The sequence below is a fragment of the Somniosus microcephalus genome, chromosome 1, assembly GCF_052327205.1.
Source record: "Somniosus microcephalus isolate GS21.2 chromosome 1, FLI_Smic_1.0, whole genome shotgun sequence".
NCBI lineage: Eukaryota > Metazoa > Chordata > Chondrichthyes > Squaliformes > Somniosidae > Somniosus > Somniosus microcephalus.
Window position 1 is genome coordinate 124,853,656 of NC_140987.1, and position 22,907 is coordinate 124,876,562.

At 46.6% G+C, this 22,907-nt stretch overlaps 1 protein-coding gene across 3 annotated transcripts in view; it reads right to left on the minus strand.

Annotated features, from left to right (window-relative positions):
- Positions 1-22,907, minus strand: part of LOC147124345 (solute carrier family 28 member 3-like) — a 159,239-nt gene that overhangs the window by 127,941 nt on the left and 8,391 nt on the right. For 2 of the 3 annotated variants that reach the window (XR_015078083.1, XM_085985259.1), the window contains exons 3-6: positions 19,557-19,637; positions 8,404-8,504; positions 5,684-5,873; positions 909-1,053 (exon numbers count right to left, since the gene is read on the minus strand). Coding sequence is in view for 2 of the 3 variants with exons in the window: in XM_085985259.1 (XP_085841385.1) it covers positions 909-1,053; positions 5,684-5,873; positions 8,404-8,504; positions 19,557-19,637 (517 nt within the window). In the remaining variant the exon portion in view is untranslated. The remainder of the gene's footprint in view (positions 1-908; positions 1,054-5,683; positions 5,874-8,403; positions 8,505-19,556; positions 19,638-22,907) is intronic. The other variant, XM_085985264.1, reaches the window with a different exon arrangement.

Consider the following 22,907-nt stretch of genomic DNA (forward strand, 5'->3'; position numbering starts at 1 on the left):
GGTGGTGACTGAGCTGTGCCAGCTGCTTCAGCCAGATCTGCAGCCTCAGATAAGGTGCAGGACATCTCTGTCGGCGGCTGAGAAGATGGCTGCTGGCCTGAACTTCTACGCGAGCAGCTCTTCTCAGGCTGCGTGTCAGAGGCTGATCAGAAGTAGCTTCTAGGCCCCTCTCACGGAATGCTTGCTGCCATTCCAAGAACAGGAATGGTACCGGTCTGATACCCCCAAGCCTGTGAAGGGCAAGATGCATGTAAATAGCAGGCATGGCCATTGTAAATGAAGAAAGTGTTTCATTACACAAAATGTGGTTCCTTCAAACATGAGAAAGCTATGGCAACAGAAAGCAAAACTAATACACTGACACATAACTGCCTCTCACACCCGGGAGACTGTCCAAAACATAAATCACATTCTGACCATCTTCCTTGGCCTTGATTCCACTGCGCCAACCAAAGCATCCAATGCCCCATCAATGAGGCATTCCACCCTCTGCCTCACCCTTTCCATGTCTTGCCAGGCTGGTAGGCTCCCACCGCTTTGAAGGCCTACAAGGCAGTGAGTGTGTCTGGTGATGCCAATTGACCTGCCCCTTTAAGAGCTGGCCGGCGCCACTGTGTCTCAGGGAAAGTGATTATTGACAGCACCCTCGCTGCACCCCACCGCCACGAAATTGGGTTGCGCCGCCGGGTTAGCGCCTTAAGAGTAGCGTGCAGCGCCTGATTTAGCGCCGCAATCACCTTTAGGGGCACTGCAACCCAATATCGCGCTAGGTGGCGCTAAACTTTGCGCATCGCCAGGACTAGTGCCCCAAACGCGGCTATACCGAATTTCTAGGCCTATTTGTTAAAACTACTTTCTATTTACTTGGTAGGAATGAAAAATAATGGAGAAAAATGTACTGGCTTTACCTTTCCCGGATATTTGGAGAAGATGAACAAGAGGATAACATACATCAAGAGTCCCAGAAAGGAAATTAGTTGGTTGATGCCTTGCTTGGCTGTGTCCAGTGCAAGCCAAAGTATAACAAATACAACAGCGGCCAAATACAGTGCCCTGAGGTAAAAGAAAGTATAACAGTTTGACAAAGTCTTAGTGTAATCAACTGTATGTATTGCATTGTATGGAACTGAAAATCTGTAGCCATTCGAGCAAACTCTGTCATAACTATGGCATCACCTCCAAGTTCCTTTCCATGTAATACACCATCTTGACTTGGACATATATCGCTGTACCTTTATCATCGCTTGGTCAAAATCCAGGAATTCCCTACCTAAAACCATTTTGGGATAACCATCACCACAGGAGGCAGGAGGGAGCTGTTCCGTTGGGACGGGCTACACTTGGCCAGTGCTGGGGCTAGAGTCCTGGCGGATCATATAACTAGGGCTGTAGAGAGGGCTTTAAACTAACTAGTTGGGGGGAGGTTCCTAGAGAGCAAATAATAAAAATGACAACAGAGAAGGTCATAGACTTAGGTAGCAGTGGAGAAATTAAAAACCAGAGCGTGTCAGGAAGGGGCAGAAGGTATGGAGTAAAAGGTAAAGTAATAAAAAGGGCAAAAGCAGGAACTAAGTGTCACAAAACATATTTGAAAGTTCTCTATCTGAATGCGCGTAGCATTCGTAACAAAATAGACGAGTTAATGGCACAAATAACTACATATGGGTATGATCTTGTGGCCATTACAGAAACATGGCTGCAGGGTGACAATGCCTGGGAATTAAACATACCAGGTTATTTAACGATCAGGAAGGACAGGCAGGAAGGAAGGGGAGGTGGGGTGGCTATGTTAATAAAGGAAGGAATCACTGTAATACAGAGAAATGATATTGGGTCAAAAGGTCAGGATAATGAAACAGTTTGGGTGGAGATAAGGAACAATAAGGGGAAAAAAACACTAGTGGGCGTAGTCTATAGGCCTCCGAACAGTGGCAACTCTGTTGGACGGAGTATCAATCAGGAAATAGTTGAGGCTTGTAATAAGGGAACATCTATAATTATGGGGGATTTTAACTATCATATTAATTGGACAAATCAAATTGGGCAGGGCTGCCTTGAGGATGAGTTCATTGAGTGTATTAGGGATGGGTTTCTTGAGCAGTATGTAACTGAACCGACCAGGGGGCAAGCAACCTTAGATCTGGTCCTGTGTAACGAGACAGGATTAATTAAAAATGTCCTAGTAAAGGATCCCCTTGGAATGAGTGACCATAACATGGTTGAATTCCATATTCAATTAGAGGGTGAGAAGGTTGGATCTCAAACAAGCGTGCTAAGCTTGAATAAAGGAGACTATGAAGGTATGAGAGCGGAATTGGGTAGAGTGGATTGGGAAAATAGATTAAAGGGTAAGACGATACATGATCAGTGGTGTACATTTAAGGAGTTATTTTACAACTTCCAAAAAATATATATTCCACCGAGAAGAAAAGGGTGTAAAAGAAAAGACAGCCATCCGTGGCTAAGTAAAGAAATTAAGGATAGTATTCGACTAAAAACAAGGGCATATAAGGTAGCCAAATCTAGTGGGAGGACAGAGGATTGGGAAAACTTTAAAAGACAGCAAAAAATAACAAAAAGATTGATTAAGGGAAGATAGATTATGAAAGTAAATTAGCAAAAAATATAAAAACAGATAGTAAGAGTTTTTATAGTTATATAAAAAGAAAAAGGGTGGCTAAAGTAAATGTTGGTCCCTTAGGGGATGAGACCGGGAAATTAATGGTGGGAAATATGGAGATGGCAAAAACACAATGAATATTTTGTATCAGTCTTTACAGTAGAGGACACTAAGAATATCCCAACACTGGACAAACAGAGGGCTATAGGGGGGGGGGGGGGGGGGGGGAGAGGAGCTAAACACGATCAAAATCACTAAGGAAGTGGTACTCGGTAAAATAATGGGACTCAAGGCGGATAAATCACCTGGACCGGATGGCTTACATCCTAGGGTCTTGAGGGAAGTGGCGGTAGGGATTGTGGATGCATTGGTAATAATTTTCCAAAACTCCCTGGACTCGGCAAAGGTCCCGGCAGACTGGAAAACTGCGAATGTAACACCCTTATTTAAAAAGGGCAGTAGACAGAAGGCTGGAAACTATAGACCGGTTAGCCTAACATCTGTGGTAGGTAAAATTTTGGAGTCCATTATTAAGGAGACAGTAACAGGACATTTGGATAATCAAAATTTAATAGGACAAAGTCAGCATGGTTTTATGAAGGGGAAGTCATGTTTGACAAATTTGCTGGAGTTCTTTGAGGAAGTAACATATAGGGTGGATAAAGGGGAACCAGTGGACGTAGTGTATTTAGACTTCCAAAAGGCATTTGACAAGGTGCCACACAAAAGATTATTGCTTAAGATAAAAAATCACAGGATTGGGGGTAATATTCTGGCATGGATAGAGGATTGGCTATCTAACAGAAGGCAGAGAGTTGGGATAAATGGTTCATTCTCAGACTGGCAATCAGTAACTAGTGGTGTTCCGCAGGGGTCAGTGCTGGGTCCCCAACTCTTTACAATCTATATTAACGATTTGGAGGAGGGGACCGAGTGTAACATATCAAAGTTTGCAGATGATACTAAGATGGGGGGGAAAGTAGTGAGTGAGGAGGACATAAAAAACCTGCAAGGGGACATAGACAGGCTAAGTAAGTGGGCAGAGATTTGGCAGATGGAATACAATACTGGAAAGTGTGAGGTTATGCACTTTGGCAGGAAACATCGTAGAGCAAGTTATTATCTTAATGGCAAGAAACTGGAAAGTACTGAAGTACAAAGGGATCTGGGGGTCCTGGTGCACGAAACTCAAAAGGTTAGTATACAGGTGCAGCAAGTGATTAAGAAGGCCAATGGAATGTTGGCTTTCATTGCTAGGGGGATAGAATATAAAAATAGGGAGGTATTGCTTCAGTTGTACAAGGTATTGGTGAGACCGCACCTGGAATACTACATACAGTTTTGGTGTCCATACTTAAGAAAAGACATACTTGCTCTCGAGTCAGTACAAAGAAGGTTCACTCGGTTAATCCCGGGGATGAGGGGATGGACATGAGGAGAGGTTGAGTAGATTGGGACTCTACTCATTGGAGTTCAGAAGAATGAGAGGCGATCTTATTGAAACATAAGATTGTGAAGGGGTTGGATCGGGTGGATGCGGGGAGGATGTTCCCGATGATGGGTGAAACTAGAACTAGGGGGCATAGTCTTAGAATAAGGGGCTGCTCTTTCAAAACTGAGATGAGGAGGAACTACTTCACTCAGAGGGTGGTAGGTCCATGGAATATGCTGCCCCAAAAAGCTGTAGAAGCTACATCATTACATAAATTTAAAACAGAAATAGACAGTTTCCTAGAAGTAAAGGGAATTAAGGGTTACGGGGAGCGGGCAGGAATTTGGACATGAGTCTAGGTTCGGATTGGTCATGGCCCTGTGGGTAGCGGAGTGGGCCTAGGGGCCGTGTAGCCTGATCCTGCTCCTATTTCGTGTGTCTAATTCTGTTAGATTCAGGAGATGGTTCTGTGATAGTAGATTGGCGGTTAGGATCAGATCAGCCATGATCTTATTGAATGGCGGAGCAGGCTCGAGGGGCCGATTGGCCTACTCCTGCTCCTATTTCTTATGTTATGTTCTTAAGGGCAGCAGTTCAAGGAAAAGGCCGACCACCACCACTTTCTCAGGCCAACTCAGGATGGGCAAAAAATATGGTCTTGCCAACATCACCCACATCCTAAGAACAAATAAAATATATAGAAACTCTACCCACCCATTTAATCTTCTGAGGGAAACCTCCATATGAATACTCACTGATCCCTGAAGTTAAAAAAAACTGCAGAATATTCATTCATTCCCACATCTCCTCTATATAATCTTACACCATCATCTCAAACAATCGACATTCATCTTTCCACCAACTCAACTTCACAGAACACAATAGTTGTGTAGTATTTGATTATCGTAACTATAGATAAATCTATAACCCCATCTCAACTAGATATTTATCTACCTCCTTTTTTAACGGAGTTAATCAACATAACGTGATTTTAATAGTTTGTCTAGTTACAGATATCTACAACTCCTTGGAAACAAAAAAACAGTAGGGGTTGTTATTCTATGGACAAGCTTAAAATATTTCCTTGGGTTGAAGGGACCATCGATCACTCCCTCAAGCTTCAGACTCAGTATCAGGAAGCCACATGCATAGCAAACAGGGCCCTAAGTTATATCGTCTGGACGATTCATTACAAAACTGGGACCACTATAAGGTTATACAAGTTTTGGTTTGTCCTGGATACATAGGCGTAAATGCCAACATTGCGCCGATGGATGCTCTCCATCACTGATCCAACCGGAATTTGCGAGGTCAGCAAGACACTCATTGGTATAGGGCCATTATGAGGCACATCTCCAGTGCCTGCCAGACAAATGCAGCTGGAAAATCTCACACCTGCCTGCTATTGGCAAGGGGTGTCTAAACCCCACCCCTTCAGAGACCCCACGAAGACCCCGGGAATACTTGAGGCAGGTATAGGGTGCTGAAAGTAAAAAGGAAATTGCAGTACTGTCACATTCAGATTGATGGTTATAAAAATACACTAAATTATATCAAAATTTGAAGTAAGTTGAGCTGATATGGATTTCTAATCCAATTCTAGGACTTATAAAAATGCATGCTTTACTCACAATTTGATGAAAAACATGTGCCTTTGGAAGAATTGGCCACGTGTAGCAAATAACTCAACAATTGTGTCTTCATACTTTTCAATAAACATATCCCAAAAGTAAAAAAAAATGGCAAGCAAGGTTAGCACAAGGAGTCCAAGGGCTCTTTTGAAGTTTAAAATACACGCAGCGATCACCATGCAAAAGAAGCCTGCAAAACAAATAAAATACTTATTCAATTTATGTATACATCTCTATCGTGGATTCAAGTCCCATTCCAGAGACTTGAGCACATAATCTAGGCTGACATTTCAGTGCAATACTGAGGGACTGTTGCACTGTTGGAGATTCGGACTTTCGGATAAGACATTAAACTGTCTGCCATCTCAGGTAGACGTAAAAGATCCCTTTGCACTTTTCAAAAAAGAATAAAGGAGTTCTTCCAGTGTCCTGGCTGACATTTATCCCTCAACCAACATCACCAAAACAGATTATCTTATCATTTATCTCGTTGCTGTTTGTGGGACCTTGCTGTCTGTAAATTGGCTGCTGCATTTCCCTACATTACAACAGTGACTACACTTCAAAAGTACTTCATTGGTTGTAAAGTGTCAAATCCCGGGGTGGGATTTGGGGTCGACCCTACATCAGATCAATTTCCAGCACATGTAACATTCTGCCAAAGATGGTGGACGGCATAAGAACATAAGAAATAGGAGCAGGAGTAGGCATTTGGCCCTTCGAGCCTGCCCCGCCATTCAATAAGATCATGGCTGATCTTCTACCTCATCTCCACTTTCCTGCACTATCCCCATATCCCTGGATTCCCCTAATATTCAAAAATCTACCGATCTCTGTCTTGAATATTCTCAACGACTGAGCCCCCACAGCCCTCTGGGGTAGAGAATGCCAAAGATTCAGCACCCTCTGAGTAAAGAAATTTCTCCTCATCTCAGTCCTAAATGGCTGACCCCTTATTCTGAGACTGTGACCCCTGGATCTAGACTCCCCAGCCAGGGGAAACATCATCCCTGCATCTACCCTGTCAAGTCCTGTAAGAATGTTGTATGTTTCAATGAGATCACCTCTCCTTCTTCTAAACTACAGAGAATATAGGCCTAGTCTACTCAATCTGTCCTCCTAGGACAATCCCCCCATCCCAGGAACCAGTCTGGTGAACCACATTAACCATACGGAGAACCAAAGGTTTGCGCCACTGCAGCCTGGTCCTCCTGACAACATCCCTGCTTATGTCCTCCTGTGCAATGTGCAACCAAGGCTGCGTTGGTCTCCTGGGGAGGTCTCTTCCGCCCACTGGAAGGGAAGAGAACCTCCATGCATATGGCGGGAGTCCTGGGAGAGCCTGGGTGCAGCCCTGCACCTTTATGCAGTGCTCATCAGTGTTTGCAGCACCTCAATGCTGTAGAACACTGACAGCACAAATGTCAAAATTAATTTGCGCATGATCCCTTTCAGGAAACCGGCTGATGACGCGTCATCAAATGACATCATCAGACCCGCTTCCTTCAATTGGCTGGCAAACACGCTGGGCGGGCTTAACAAGCCCAATCAGGAGAAAATCATTTTGGACAGTGGGCTGGAGGCAGCAGCGAGGACGGGACCTGCCACCAAAGATGCCTGCCACGGACCCGCCGAGGTTGGTAAAATCCAGCCCCACCAGATTTTGATGGAGGATGAAAAAAGGCAACCAACAAGGATAGCAAGGGAATTGCATGATAGCCTGATTCAAGACACCGTCGCTGTTCAATGATCAATTTCAGTCCAACATTATCACATAGCACTACACAACCTTAATGCCAAATCCAAGCTACAATAATAATCTTGTCTCATGCTTCCAGAAGTAGACCCAACACTCAGCCAACAGATCAATAAAGTTTCAAGTTACTTATTGTAAATATGATTTAAAAAGTTTAATCTTTATCTACACATGGCTTTCCCTAATGCCTATATGTATTGCCTTTTTCCTATTATGGTGTTCATTCTAGGTGCTACCCGAGGTACATACACTAGAATTAGACTTTAGGGATTTAAGCCACTGAATTCAGGGGCGAACTTGTGACCGAGATGCTTCCCTGGTATGGTCGCCTACATAGCCTGGCTGTGCCTTCTTGCTGCCACACATGAAGGTATCAAGAATGCTAGCCAGAGCACATGCCTGTGTTGCTGTCCTGAGGGAAGCAACATCTTAAGACTGGACTCCAATACCCCAGGATCCGGGTGCACATTAATAAGTGGGAAACAGACCTAATGGTAGTACCGACAACCTGCAAGTCCTGAGAGATAGTGACCTGGAAATGGTGGCTTGAACATCTCCAACCAGTCACCCAAGACAGAAGGTGAGCAGTCAGTGCTTCTACGTTGGAAGCACTGACTAGCCTGGAAATCGAAGTTATGGAGATCAGGAAAACCCTGCAGAAATCCTCTCCCTATTTTGAACATGGCAATTTCAGTTATCGAGAAAAAAATTGGCAATGAAAGTTTTTTCAAAAAGCATTTTTAGTTATTTGATTGGTTCATTAGCAAACCGTAATAACAAAATGTTTACATACCATTTTTCCCATTATAAATGTTTACATAGGAATATTTCCCTTATAAATGTTAACATAAAAAGTGTTACAGAAAGTAAAAAGTGTTACAGAAAGGAAGTTTGTGCCATACTAGATTTTAATAATTAAATTAACCATGCTGTTTTCAATTATTCAGAATATCTTAAACACTACCTGTCAGGAAGATGATCAGAATTACAAAACAAATAATTTTTCTGTGCTTTGAATAGAATTCTTGTAGCTGTTCATATTTCTTTCCACAAGCTCCGAGGACGCTAAACACATAAGACAATTGGTCAATCATAAAAAGATTTCATTTATAGGATCTCACTGTTGATTAACATTGCATGTCTGATACAGCATAAGTGGTGCGAGATTCAACGATACATCTGCGGTAATAAATGTATATTGGATGTATGCAAGTATCGGTGATAGGGAGATGAGTGTTTTGTGTGTGCAGTTGAGTAAACATGGGTGCATGGTTTAAGTGTATATTAAGATGGTAGTGTACGGTCGATGAGATGTAATTATTGTGTCTGTTGTGTGTGTACAAGCCAGTGTGTGCGCGTTTTCATTACGTCACTGATCAAAATAAATATTACTGATCTGATCCAATCCAATGCATTTGGAATCTGGTGATAAGCTATTCACAGTGGCAGAAGGTGGGCGGGGGTCCCACAAGGATCAGTGCAGGAACCACAGTTATTCACAATTTACAAATTACAATAACAATTTAGACTTTGGAATTAAAAATACAATTTCTAAATTTGCGGATGACATCAAATTGGGAGGGATAGTCAACACTGAGGACTGCAACAAATTACAAGACATTAATAAACTTGCAGAATGGGCATATAATTGGCAAATTAATTTCAACATAGATAAGTGTGACGTATTACATTTTGGTAAGAAAAATAAGGAGGTAACATATTAAAAAATAAGAATCTAAATGGGGTAGAGGAGCAAAGGGATCTGGGAGTACAAATACACAAACCACTGAAAATTGCAACCCTAGTCAATAAGGCCATAACAAAAGCAAGCCAAGCACTAGGGTTTATTTCTAGAGGGATAGAATTGAAAAGCAGAGAAGATATGCTAAACTTGTATCGAACCTTGGTTAGACCATACTTGGAGTAATGTGTGCAGTTCTGGTCGCCATATTATAAAAAAGGATAGAGGTACTAGAGAGGATGCAGAAAAGATTTACAAGGATTATACAAGAACTGCTAGGTTATACCAATCAGGAAAGGATGAACAGAGAAGGCTGAAGGGTGACCTAATAGAGGTCTTTAAAATTATGAAAGGTTCTGAGAATAGACAGAGAGTGTTTCTACTTGTGGGGGAAGAGCAAAACTGGAGGCCATCAATATAAGATAGTCACCAAGAAATCAAATAGGGAATTCAGAATAAACTTCTTTACCCAGAGTGGTGAGAATGTAGAACTTGCTACCACAGGGAGTGGTTGAGGTGAATGGTATACATGCATTTAAGGGAAAGATAGATAATCACATGAGGCAGAAGGCAGAGTGTTACGCTGATAGAGTTAGATGAGGAAGGATGGACTGGTAGGGCCGAATGGCCTGTTTCTGTGCTATATATTCTATGTAATTCTATGTCATTTTAATTTGGTCTATGATGTGCAAGTGCTGTGGGATGCATGACAGATACAGGTATTATAGATTGGTGAATGGATGCAAAAATGTATATTAATTAGGAATGTAAAAGAATGGGTCATGAACAGGAGAGAGTAAAGGAGCTTATGAGGAAAATGAATGTGAAGGCATTTTAGAGGGTAAATGGCTAGTAATGGACTCAATTGGTGAGGAATTTCAGGTCAATGAAGTGAATAAAATAATAGAGTACTGGATAATGTAGATAAATCAACGCAGACCATTGTGGAGGAAGATCACATAGACTGAGTTGTGAGGGACTCAATAGGTGAGCCACTGCAGGGCAGGAACAATGCAAAGCTTAAAGTTGATGGAAATACAGTAAAGAAAATAGGGATAGTTAAAAGGAAGAGACGGTCAGGCTGGTTACTCAGGAGATTCGTAGAACAAATACATATTAGGTTCTGGCCTACACTGCAGGTACAAGTCAGGATATAAAGGAAGGAGTTTGCAAGAAGTCAGAGAAAAAGGCGAGACACAGGACAAAACTGTGAGACACGGGGAGTTAGTAGTTGCAGAGGGTTTATTGCGAATGAAAGTGAATAGCTATGCATGTCAGAAAGATAAAATCTACGGGATGGAAACTGGCTTACTTGGAGCTAGAACTCTGCACATTAAGGAAAGGAGAAAAGGAACATTGAAAGGAATAGCAGAACAAGGGGTAGTAGTGATCCATATTGTAATTCACAATATGTGGAAGAACTGAATAGAAACATTCAAGAACACACATGAGAATCACATTTTAATTTATCATTACCACATAAATTAATGTCCTCAGGCATACTGCCAGTGTTTGGTAAAGGAGGGAGGGAGCAGGCGGGCGGGAGGGATGGAAGGAGCGGGCGGGATGGAGGAAGCAGATGGAATGGAGGGATGGAGGGAGGGAGGGAGGGAGGAAGGGGCGGGAGGGAGGGGGAGGGGAGCGTGCCGTTGGGTGTGAGCAGGCACGGGCTGCAGGGAGGGAGGGGGCAAGGGAGGGATGGAAGGAGCGGGCGAGATAGAGGAAGCAGGTGGGATGGAGGGAGGGAGGAAGGGGCGGGAGGAAGAGGGAGGGAGGAAGGGGGCAGGAGAGCATGCGGTTGGGAGTGAGCAGGCACGGGCTGCAGGGAGGGAGGGAGCAAGGGAGTTAGCGGGAGGAAGCTGTGTGATGAAATATTCCATTCATCACTGCCTGTGACTGTGGTCGGTTTCAGTGTCATTTCCCTTCCCCCAGTCCTCATTGTATTGTTTATTGGAATGTGCTGGAATGTGCTGTGTGTAGGGCTCCGCCCATACCTGGCCCCTTTTGTAAGCTAGCTCAGTCTGGCCTCAGTCTCCAGAAGGAAGATACCTCTCTCTCTTACGTGTTACTTTCTAAGTTAATAAAAGCCTTGTTTTGTTTCGCTAACATCGAGTCTCGGAATTATTGAGGCACATCAAGCTGGAGGACAGGAGGGAACGGGCAGGTGGGAGGGAACAGGAGGGAGTGTGTGGGAGGAAGTGGGAGGGTGGGAGGAATGGAGGGAGCGAGCACGATAGAGGGAGAGAGTGTGGGTGCAGGAGGGAGTGAAGGAGCAGGCAGGAGAGGGGGGCGGGAGCGAGCAGGAGGAAGCGGGCAGACGGGTGGGAGCGAGCAAGCGGGAAGGGGGTCTTATGTTCATTAATAACTAGACATTCTTATTATGAACACAGCTAGCTTCTAGCTAGTCATTTATTCAGTACACGTTCTCTAGGTACAGTATCTGTAGAGATGCAGCATGTGTGCTCCTGTGTGCAGGCTGCCATCTTGACTGTTGCCTTGTGGGTAGCCTAGTGCCTCATGGGTAATGTGGTCTTAATATATATATACAGCTGGGTAGTGTAGTCTAATATACAGCTCTACGGCTCCACCTAGTGTCCACTATAGAATGACATGTTATTGATCATCACATCCCCCTTTCTCTGAGGTTTAACAAAATCAATATCAATCAACTTTCAATATAAACAAACATTTTCAAAACAGTCAACACATTTTCAAAGCTTTACATTGTACTCAAAGATTAAGTCTATCAGGCTTTTTTACTTCACATGTGGATCTTCTCAACACGGGTAAGTCTGATGTGTCTTCATGAGATTGTTCTGGCGGTGAATCACAAGATGCAGTTGCGGCATTGTCATCAATCTGCTCTTGTATAGATCGAGGTCTCCTTGCGATCTTTGCTTGGAGAGGGTTTCAGTGTTTCCTTCACTCTTCATGCCATAACTCTCAATGTAGTCAATGCACTCTCGAAAAACTACTGGCAGCTGGATCCCATCATACAGCATAGTCCTCTCAGCAGCCTCGGCTAATGGAACACCAAAGATTGGCCCGAGGGAAGAAGGAGTATCCACCGGAACTGCTTCCTGCTCTGGTGCAGGCTTCTTCTTTTTCTTTTTCTCTTTCCACTGCTTAACAACATCTGCTGCGGTTATATCTTTGGACTTTTTCTCCTTGTGTTTTTCCTCTTTGTGCTTTTCTTCCTTTGGCTTCTCTTTGACCTTGAAGTCTTTTTCTTTCTTCTTGGAGAAACTAGGCTTTTTGAAGACATGGATACCCTTTGGCCTTTTCATCCTTGATGGGCTCTCTGCTTCATCACCTGAGTCATCTGGTCTGCTTATGGCACAGTTTATACAGTAGACTCTCTTGACCAGTTCGAAGTCTTCACAAGCTTTGTCACCTAGTATTGTATCAAGCCTTTCAGCCACAACAGAAAACATGATGATGCACTTTGTCTTTGACTGTCACTTTAAGTCTGCATACACCTAAGCTATCTATTTTCTGTCCATTATAGTCCTTCAGTAGTACTGACTTTTTCTGTATTTTGGGCTTTTCTTTCATATTGTTAATGTCACTCATACTGATTAAGTTTGCTTTTGCCCCAGTGTCTAGTTTCAAGGTAACTAATGCTCCATTTACCTGCAGTGGGATCATCCATTTGTCCTCTTTTACTGCATTAACTTTATGTTCAGCATTGTCCATTTCGGAGGGCTGCACATTTTCTGTATCCTTTTTGATATTGTCACATGACACCATTCCTACAAAAAATGTCTCACTTAAATCAGTGTCCTCAATTACATTAACTCGTTGCCCTTAGTTTGTACTTTTGAAAAGCATTGTTTGGCAAAGTGATTCTTTCCATTACACTTTGTGCACATTTTTCCAAACGCTGGGCATTGTCTTAACTGGTGTTTGTAACCACAGCGTTTACAATTAAAAATTTCATCCTCCGATTGCTTTTCATTTCTGTTCTGCCCATGTTTCTTCCCCTTATAGGACACAGCACCGACAGCAGCATTATCACTCATTACAATCGCATCATTATTGATTTCACTGAAAGTCTTCGCGTGCTTTCAAGCTAGCTCGCTGGCTTGGCATATTTTCACCGCATTTTCCAAATTTAGTTTGGTTTCTCTCAACAGACGTTCCCTGACTTTTTTATCATGAATACCAAACACAATCTGGTCACGAATCACGGTTGCTTTGAGCTCAAAGAAATTACATGTCTGTGCTTTCAGTTTCAGATCAGTTACAAAGCTATCAAAAGTCTCATTTTGCTGCTGTGTCCGAGAACAGAAGATGTATCTTTCATAGGTCTCATTCTTTTTGGGAGAGCAATGTGCATCAAAAAAAATTTTAGCACATCTTCTAATTTTTCTCTGTTCTCCACTGGATTAAATACAAATGTATTAAATACCTCTATCGCCTGTGGACCTGCAACCGTAAGCAGCAACGCTATCTTCCTTGCGTCTGGCTTCGTACCAAATCCGATGGCTGCAATGTAGAGTTTGAATTGTTGTTTAAGAGTCTGCCAATTGTAGTCGATGTTTCCTGTGAGTTTCAAACGCTCTGGTGGCTTCAAATTCTCCATGTCGCTTTTCACAATTTTCAGCAGATCTTCACCACCCTGGTACCATCTTATGTTCATTAATAACTAGACATTCTTATTATGAACACAGCTAGCTTCTAGCTAGTTATTTATTCAGTACACGTTCTCTAGGTACAGTATCTGTAGAGATGCAGCATGTGTGCTCCTGTGTGCAGGCTGCCATCTTGACTGTTGCCTTGTGGGTAGCCTAGTGCCTCATGGATAATGTAGTCTTAATATATATACAGCTGGGTAGTGTAGTCTTATATACAGCTCTACGGCTCCACCTAGTGTCCACTATAGAATGACATGTTATTGATCATTACAGGGGGGAGTTAGCAGGAGGGAGGGAGCCGGAGGGCAGGGGTGTCATGGGGGAGCAAGCAGGGGCGGGGATGGGCGGGCAGGAGAGGTTGACAGGGAGGGAAGGAAGGAAGGAGGGAACAGGCTGATGGGAGGGAGGTAGGAAGTGAGAGGAAGGTAAGGAGGGAGGGAGTGGGCGACAGGGAGGGAAAGAGCGAGTGGGAGGGGGCGGATGGGAAGCAGGAAGGGAGGGAGCGGGCGCGAGGAAAGGAGCAAGAGGGAGGGAGTAGGCAAGTGGAGTCAGCAAGCGGGAGGGAGGGAGCAAGCGGACGGGCGGGAGGGAGCAAGCGAGCGAGCGGGCGATGGGAGGGAAGAAGGGAAGGAATAAATGAGTAGGTGACAGGTGAGCGGGAGGGAGCGAGCGGGAGGAAGGGAGTGCAAGGGAGCGAGCAGGAGAGAGGAACACGGGCGGGAGGAATCGGACGGGTGGGCGGGAGCGAGATGGAGGGAAGAGGTGAACATGAGGGAGGGAGGGAGCAGGCAGGAGGGATCGAGTGAGCAGGAGGGAGTTGGGAGGGAGCGAGTGAGCAGGATGGAGGAAGCGAGTGAGCGAGCGGGTGGGAGGAAGCGGGTGAGCTGGAGGGAAGTTGCGAGCGGGAGGGAAAGAGCGAGTGAGCAGGAAGGAACAAGCAAGCGAGAAAGAGGGAGCGAGGGAGGGTACGGACAGGAGGGAGGGAAGGGACAGACTGGTGGGGGCGGACAGGAGGGAAGAAGGGACCGTGCGGGTGGGAGCGGATGGGCGGGTGGGAGGGAGATAGGAAAGAAGGGACAGAGCGGGCGGGCAGGAGGGAGGAAGCGAGTGGGAGGGAGGAAGTGAGCAAGCAGGAGGAAGAATGCGAGTGAGCGGGCAGGAGTGAGGGAGCGGGCGGGAGGCAGGGAGTGAGCAGGAAGGAATGAGCAAGCAGGAGAATGGGATACCGGGAGGGAGGATGCGAGCGGGAGGGAGGGTGGGAGGAAGCGAGTGAGCGGGCAGGAGGGAAGGCGCAAGAGGGTCAGCAAGCGGGAGGGAGCGAGCGGGCGGGAGGGGGCATCAGGCAGGAAGGAGGGAAAGGCCGGGAGGGAGGGAGCGAGCGAGCATGAGGGAGGGAGGGAGGGAGCGAGCGAGAGGAAGGGAGCAAGAAAGATGGAGCGAGAGGGAGAGAGCAAGAGTGGGAGGAAGGGAGCGAGAGAAAGGAAGCGAGAGAAAGGAAGTGGGCAGGAGTGAGCGGGCGATGGGAGGGAAGAAGGGAAGGAATAAGCGGGCAGGTGGTGGGTGGGCGAGCGAGGGGGGGGGACGCACGGGAGCAAGCGGGAGAGAAGGACGGGGAGAGCGGGCTGCAGAGATCGGACGGGTGAGCAGGAGGGAGCGAGGGAGATGGAGGGAAGGAGGGGACGGACGGGTGTGGGCATATGATGGGAAGTAGGGCGCGTGCAGGGTGAGCTGGCTTGAGCGAGGGAGTGGGTGGGCTGGAGGGAAGGAGTGAGCGGAAGGGAAAGAGCGAGCGAGCAGGAAGGAACAAGCAAGCGGGAGAGAGGGAGGGGAGGTAGGTAGTGAGCAGGAGGGAGCGGAAGGGAGGGAGGGAGGCAGCGGGAGCGGCCGGCAGGAGGGAGGGAGCGGTTGACAGGGAGGGAGGGCGGGCGACAGGGAGGGACCAAGTGAGCAGGAGTGAGGGAAGGAGCGAGAGGGAGGGGGTAATGAGCGAGCAAGAGACAGCAGGCAGGAAGGAGGGAGGGAGAAAGCGGGCGGGAGGTGGCAAGTAGGCGGGGGGGGGGGAGGGAGGGAGGGAGGAAGGGAAGGAGCAAGATGGAGGGAGGGAGGGCACGAGATGGAGGAAGAGGGCGTTAAGATGGAGGGAGGGAGCAAGAGCGAGAGATTGGGGGCAAGAGGGAAGGACGAGTGGAAGGGAGCAAGCGATGGGAGGGAATGAGCGGGCAGGAGGCAGCGTGCGGGTGGCGGTAGGTGGGCGCGGGGAAGCAAGCAGGAGGAGGGGGCACAGGGGAGCGATCGGGAGAGGGGGACACGGACGCGGGAAAGAACGGACAAGTGGGCAGGAGGGAGCGAGGGAGATGGTGGGAGGGGGCGGTCAGGGGGATCGGACAGGTGGAGGCGGGTGTAAGGGTGGGGAGCAAACGGGAGGGATGGAGGGAGCAAGCGAGTGGGAGGAACGGAGTGAGTGGGCAGGAAGAAGGGAGCGATCGGGCGGGAGGGAGCGAGCGGGAGGCAGGGAAACAGCAAGCGAGAGGGAGGGAGTGAGCGAATGCGGGGGAGGAAGGGAACGAGCGAGTGGGAGGGAGGGAGGAAGGGAGCAAGCGAGGAGGAACGGAGCGAGTGGGCGGGAAGAAGGGAGCGATCGGGCGGGAAACAGCGAGCGGGAAGGAGTGAGTGAGCGAGCGCAGGGGAGGAAGGGAGCGAGCGAGTGGGAGGGAGGGAGAGAAGGCAGTGAGCGGGCGGGTTGGAGGGAAGGAGCGAGAGGGAGGTAAAGAGCGAGCGAGCAAGCAAGAAGGAATGAGCGAGCAGGAATGAGCGGAAGGGAGGGAGGGCGCGTGCGAGAGGGAGGGAGGCAATGGGCGGGGGGGGGGGTGGGCGGGAGCAAGTGGGCGCCGGCGGGTTGAGCAAATGGGAGAACCGGCGGGAGCCCTGAGGGGCCATTTTTTCTTTGTTGCTTAATGTCACCAAATTTGATGAGCAATACAACAACTTGTATTTAAAGAACGCCTTTAATGTAGTAAAACGTCACAAGTGCTTCACAGGACCGTCATCAGATAAGATTTGACTGCGAGCCACCTAAAAAGACATTTGAACAGGTGACCAAAAGCCAAGTCAAAAAGATAGGTTTCAGGGGCGACTTAAAGTACAAAAGAGAGGTAGAGAGTTGGAGGGGTTTAGGGAAGGAATTCCAAAGTTTAGGGTCTAGACAGTTGAAGGCACAGCCACCAATGCTAAGGCGAAGGAAATCGGGGTTCCGCAACAGTCCAGAATTGGAGGAGCATGGAGGGTTATAGGGCTGAAAGAGGTTACAGAGGTAGAGAGTGGCGAGGCCATGAAGAGATTTGAACACAAGGAGTAGAATTTTAAAATTGAGGAGTTGCTGGACTGGGAATCATTGTAAGTCAGCAAGCACAGGGGTGATGGGCGAGAGGGATTTGGTGCAACTTAGGATACGAGCAACAGAGCTTTGGATCAGCTCAAGTTTACGGCGAGCGGTAGGTGGGAGGCCTGCCAGGAGAGTATTGGCTTAGTCGAGTCTGGAGGTAACAAAGGTTTCAGCAGCAGACGGGCGAGGCAGGAGGAAAGACGGGCAATGTTACAGAGGTGGAAGTAGATGGCCATGGTGAAGGAGAGGATATGTGGTCAGATGCTCAGCTCAGAGTCCAAAAGAACGCCGAGGTTGCAAACAGTCTGCTTCAGCCTCAAACAGTGGCCAGGAAGGGGGATGGAGTCAGTGGCCAGGGAATGGAGCTCGTGGCGGGGACCGAAGACGATGGATTCGCTCCTCCCAATATTTAACTGGAGAATATTTCTGTTCATCTAATATTGGACGTCGGACAAGCAGCATGACAAATCAGAGGCAGTGGGGAAGGGTCGAGACCACTATGCCAATGCTCTCCAGAGCTGATCCAAAGCTCTGCTGCTCGTATCCTAACGCGCACCACCCCGTGCTTGATGACCTACATTGGTTCCCAGACAAGCAGCGTGACAAATCAGAGGCAGTGGAGGGGTAGAGCTGGGTGTCATCAGCATACATGTGGAACCTGGTGTTGTGTTTTCAGATGATGTCATCGAAGAGCAGTATGCAGATGAGAAATAGGAGGGGGCCAAGGATAGATCCTGGGGGACTCCAGGAGTAATTGTGCGGGACAAAAAGCCATTGCAGGAGATTCTCTGGATACAGTCGATAGATAGGAATGGAATCAGAAAAGGGTAATCCCACCCAGCTAAAAACGGTGTTGGAGGAGGGGGGCGTCATCAAAAGTGTCAAAGGCTGCAGACAGGTCGAAAGGATGAGGAATAGTTCACCACGGTCACAATCACATCATTTGTGACTTGGATGTAATTATGAGAAAGATGGGCACGGATTTGAGAGACGACAACACTTTCGAGGTGTTTGGAGAGGAAAGGGAGGATGGAGATGGGGCGGTAGTTTGCAAGGACAGAGGGGTTAAGGGAGTGTTTTTTTGAAAAGGGGAGTGATGAAAACAGATTGGAGGGGGAAGAGGGACAGTACCTGAGGAGAGGGAACGGTTAACGATATCAGCCAACATGTGAGTGAGAAAAGGAAGTTGGGTGGTTAGCAGTCTGGTGGGAATAGAGACGAGGGAGCAGAAGGTGGGTCTCATGGACAAGTTGAGCTCAAAAAGAGCATGAGGAGAGAAACCAGAGAAAGATGTGCATTCAGGGCTAGTGCAGGAGGGAACCTTGAGAGAAATTTGGCATGAGAAGCCAGAGGAAGGGAGGGCAGTGGCAGAGGCAGCTGAACGGATGGTCTCAACCTTAATGACAAAGAGGTCCATGAGCTTCTCACACTTGTTGAAGGTATGAGTGGAGGGGACAGGGGAGAAGGGTTTAAGAAGATGGTTGGTAGTGGAAAAGAGAAGCTGGTTGTCTTTACATTCCTGGATAGTGTGCAGCTTTGGCAGAGGAGAGCAGGATCTGATAGTATATTACATGGTCCAGCCAGATCTGCCGCTGAATGGCTAAACCAGTTGTCCACCATAAACGTTCAAATCTGCATCCCTTGGACTTAAGAGAGCAGACATGGTAGCCATGTCAGGGGGAATGACCAGGGTAAGAGAGAGTAAGGGTTTTACTGGGGATAAGAGAATCAAAGGTGGAGTTGAGGTTGTGATTGAGCAGATCAGTAGCTGCAGAAATGTCATGGCAAATGGAGGACCAAAGGCTAGATAGTTGGGAATTTGAAAGTGCCTTGGGGAAGAGCTTTTGCTGGGGCAGACACATAAGAAAGTGGGATTGGAAAGGGGAAATGCCATCTGAATTAAATTATTTAAATATTCCCATAATGATTATTTTACATTTAGCACAGACCTCCACATTTATGCCAAGGACACCATGCAACAACAGCTGTACCTTGACATTCTCCATCAATATAAATAATCTGCACAGGATAACTACTTCACACATGTTCTATGGAGCAGTAAATTCACTTGAAGCTTTATTCCATATATGCAGAAATTTGAATGTAAGATTAATAAATACTTGGTTAATAATTGTTGCTATAGTATTCCTGTGACTTGACTATTTCTCGAAATCTTTTTGTGCTCTCGGCACATTAGGATCAACTTGTGATACAGCTGTCCTTGTTACATTAGTCTAGCTTCCAACTTTAGATATTTTAAAATTCCTCCCCTAAAAATGCACTTTAACTTATTACTGACCCCCATTTCCAAAGGTAAAACACACCTAAAAATGCTCCATCACATACAAGTTTCAAACCTTTTTATTTTAGAGGGTACTATATCTTCAGGTGCATTCTCTGTTGGCTCCACATCTAAAGCTGTCTCTGGCTGCAGGTCACTGTCATGATATTAAAAAATTCCATATTATCATCAAGTTGTGTTGTAATGCTTTAATTATTAAATAAAACTGAACATGGTTACATTGCATCAGTTCTTGATACGTTAAAATCTAGTTGTTAATATATGGTTTCATTTTGTGAAGCAGAGGAGTTAAGCTAATTGGAGGCAATGGGGGAAAATTTGACTTCTGTCCCCAACAGGCGTGAAATGGACAGGGCATCCACTGTGTCTGCCTGATGACAGCAAGAGGTACAAGCCAAGTTTGAGCCTCATTTCCATATGATGGGCGAGCTAGCAACACTTCTTATGCTGATTATTAGCAGCTCGCCCGTTGTGGCGATAGGGGGAGGGGGGGGGAATTCAAGCAGTTGTAACCCATTTAAAGGGAGTCTTAAAGGGGAGGTGCAGTTTACTTCTGCTGCTTGCTTCCAACTTGAAACAGGGAAAATATATTATGAGTTCTGTATGAGCTTGGACACCACTGAAGTCTTTGTAGAAAAGGGCAGCAGGAGCAGTAGGAGGATCCCGTTTCCACGACAACAATGATCAGAGGCTAATCAGGTGAATGCATAGAAACAGAGAAGATAGGAGCAGGAGTAGGCCATTCGGCCCCTCGAGCCTGCTCCGCCATTCAATGAGATCATAGCTGATCATCTAAATTCAGTACCCTGTCCCTGCTTTCTCCCCATATCCCTTGATCCCCTTAGCCTTAAGAAATATATCTAACTCCTTCTTGAATATATTTAATGAATTGGCCTCAACTGTCTTCTGTGGTAGAGAATTCCACAGGTTCACCACTCTCTGGGTGAAGAAATTCCTCCTCATCTCAGTCCTAAATGGCTTACCCCTTATCCTTAGACTGTGACCCCTGGTTCTGGACTCCCCCGCCATCAGGAACATCCTTCCTGCATCTAGTCTGTCCAGTCTTGTTAGAATTTTATGAGTTTCAATGAGATCCCCTCTCATTCTTCTAAACTCTAGCGAATATAAGCCTAATGTAGCAGTGCCCAGGGCCTTGCTGCAATGTTGAAAAAAACTCAGTGATCTGACCAGAGCTTCTAAGATAATGCTCCTACTCACATCTCTCTTACTTTCTGCTCATCGCTGAACCACCTGTAGCCCCAGCACTCTCATGCCTTCCCTGCCCCACTACACATCGTTCTTCTCCAACCACAGCAGAGTTCACTGAAGCTCCTTTTGCTGCTACTTGCACACTCTGTACCTGCTTCTGTCCTCACAATTACTCCCCTCACTTCCCCACACCTGTGGCATCTTTCACGCACCATTCTGGAACTTCCTCCCTAACAGCACTGTGGGAGTACTGATTGGGTGAGTACGGCCAGGGAATATTTATACTACTCTACAGTTTGACAGTTAAGGTTCATAGTTTATAAAGTTTAGACGGTCTTCATTTTTTTTGTGGTTATAGTTTCTAGTGCTAGTAACCAAGGGCCCTTGAGTATATCATTTGATTGTAGTGTAATTGGTGGTATTGATTTGATTTAAGTTAATTTAAATTAATTGAAGGGTAAGTCAGGCAGGACAGCGCGGTGCCATGGTATGCTCCTCCTGCACTATGTGGGAAATCAGGGCCACTTCCTGTGTCTCTGACGACCATGTGTGCGGGAAGTGTATCCAGCTGCAGCTACTGGCAGACCGCATTGCGGCGCTGGAGCTGCGAACGGATACATACTGGAGCATTCACAATGCTGAGGACGTCGGGGAAAGCACGTTTAGGGAGTTGGTCACACCGCAGGTAAAGGCTGCACAGGCAGGAAGGGAATGGGTGACCGCCAGGCAGAGTAGTAGGCGCAGGCAGGTAGTGCAGGGGTCCCCTGTGGCCATCCCCCTCTCAAACAGATGTACCACTTTGGATATTGCTGGGGGGGATGGCTTATCGGGAGAAGACAGCAGCAGCCAACTTCCTAGCACCGTGGGTGGTTCTGCTGCACAGGACAAGAGGAAAAAGAGGGGTAGAGCTATAGTAATAGGGGATTCTACTGTAAGGGGAATAGATAGGCGTTTCTGCAGCCGCAAACGAGACTCCAGCATGGTATGTTGCCTCCCTGGTGCAAGGGTCAAGGATGTCTCGGAGCGGCTGCAGAGCATTCTGGAGGGGGAGGGTGAGCAGCCAGTTGTCGTGGCGCATATAGGTACCAACGATATAGGTAAAAACCAGGACGAGGTCCTAAATGCTGAATATATGGAGTTAGGGGGTAAATTAAAAAATAGGACCTCAAAAGGTAGTAATCTCAGGATTGCTACCAGTGCCACGTGCGAGTCAAAGTAGAAATAGAAGGATATTTCAGATGAATACGTGGCTAGAGGAATGGTGCAAGGGGGAGGGATTCAAATTCCTGGGACATTGGAACCGGTTCTGGGGGAGGTGGGACCAGTACAAACTGGACGGTTTGCACCTGGGCGGGACCGGGACCGATGTCCTAGGGGGAGTGTTTGCTAGTGCTGTTGGGGAGGGTTTAAACTAAAATGGCAGGGGGTTGGGAACCTGTGCAGGAAGACAGAGGAATGGGAAACAAGGATAGAAGCAAAAGACAGGAAGGAGAAAAGCAAAAGTGGCAGGCAGAGAATTCAAGGGTTTAAATCAAACATGGCCACAGTAAATAATAGTTCTAAAAGGTCTAAGAGTGTTAAAAAAACAAGCCTGAAGGCTTTGTGTCTTAATGTGAGGAGCATTCGTAATAAGGTGGATGAATTAGCTGCGCAAATAGATGTAAATGGATATATATGATTGGGATTACGGAAACATGGCTCCAGGGTGACCAAGGCTGGGAACTCAACATCCAGGGGTATTCAAAACTCAGGAAAGACAGGCAAAAAGGAAAAGGTGGTGGGGTAGCATTGCTGGTTAAAGAGGGGATTAACACAATAGTAAGGAAGATATTAGCTCTGATGATGTAGAATCTGTATGGGTAGAGCTGAGAAATACCATGGGGCAGAAAACGTTAGTGGGAGTTGGAAACAGACCCCCCAAACAGTAATGCCGAGGTTGGGGATGGCATTAAGTGGGAAAATAGAGACGTGTGCAATAAGGTCTCAGCAGTTATCATGGATGACTTTAATCTACATATAGATTGAGCTCACCAAATTAGTAACAATACTGTGGAGGAGGAATTCCTGGAGTGTGTATGGGATGGTTTCCTAGATCAATATGTCGAGGAACCAACTAGAGGTCAGGCCATCTTAGGCTGGGTATTATGTCAAGAGAAAAGATTAATTAGCAATTTTGTTGTGCGAGGCCCCTTGGGGC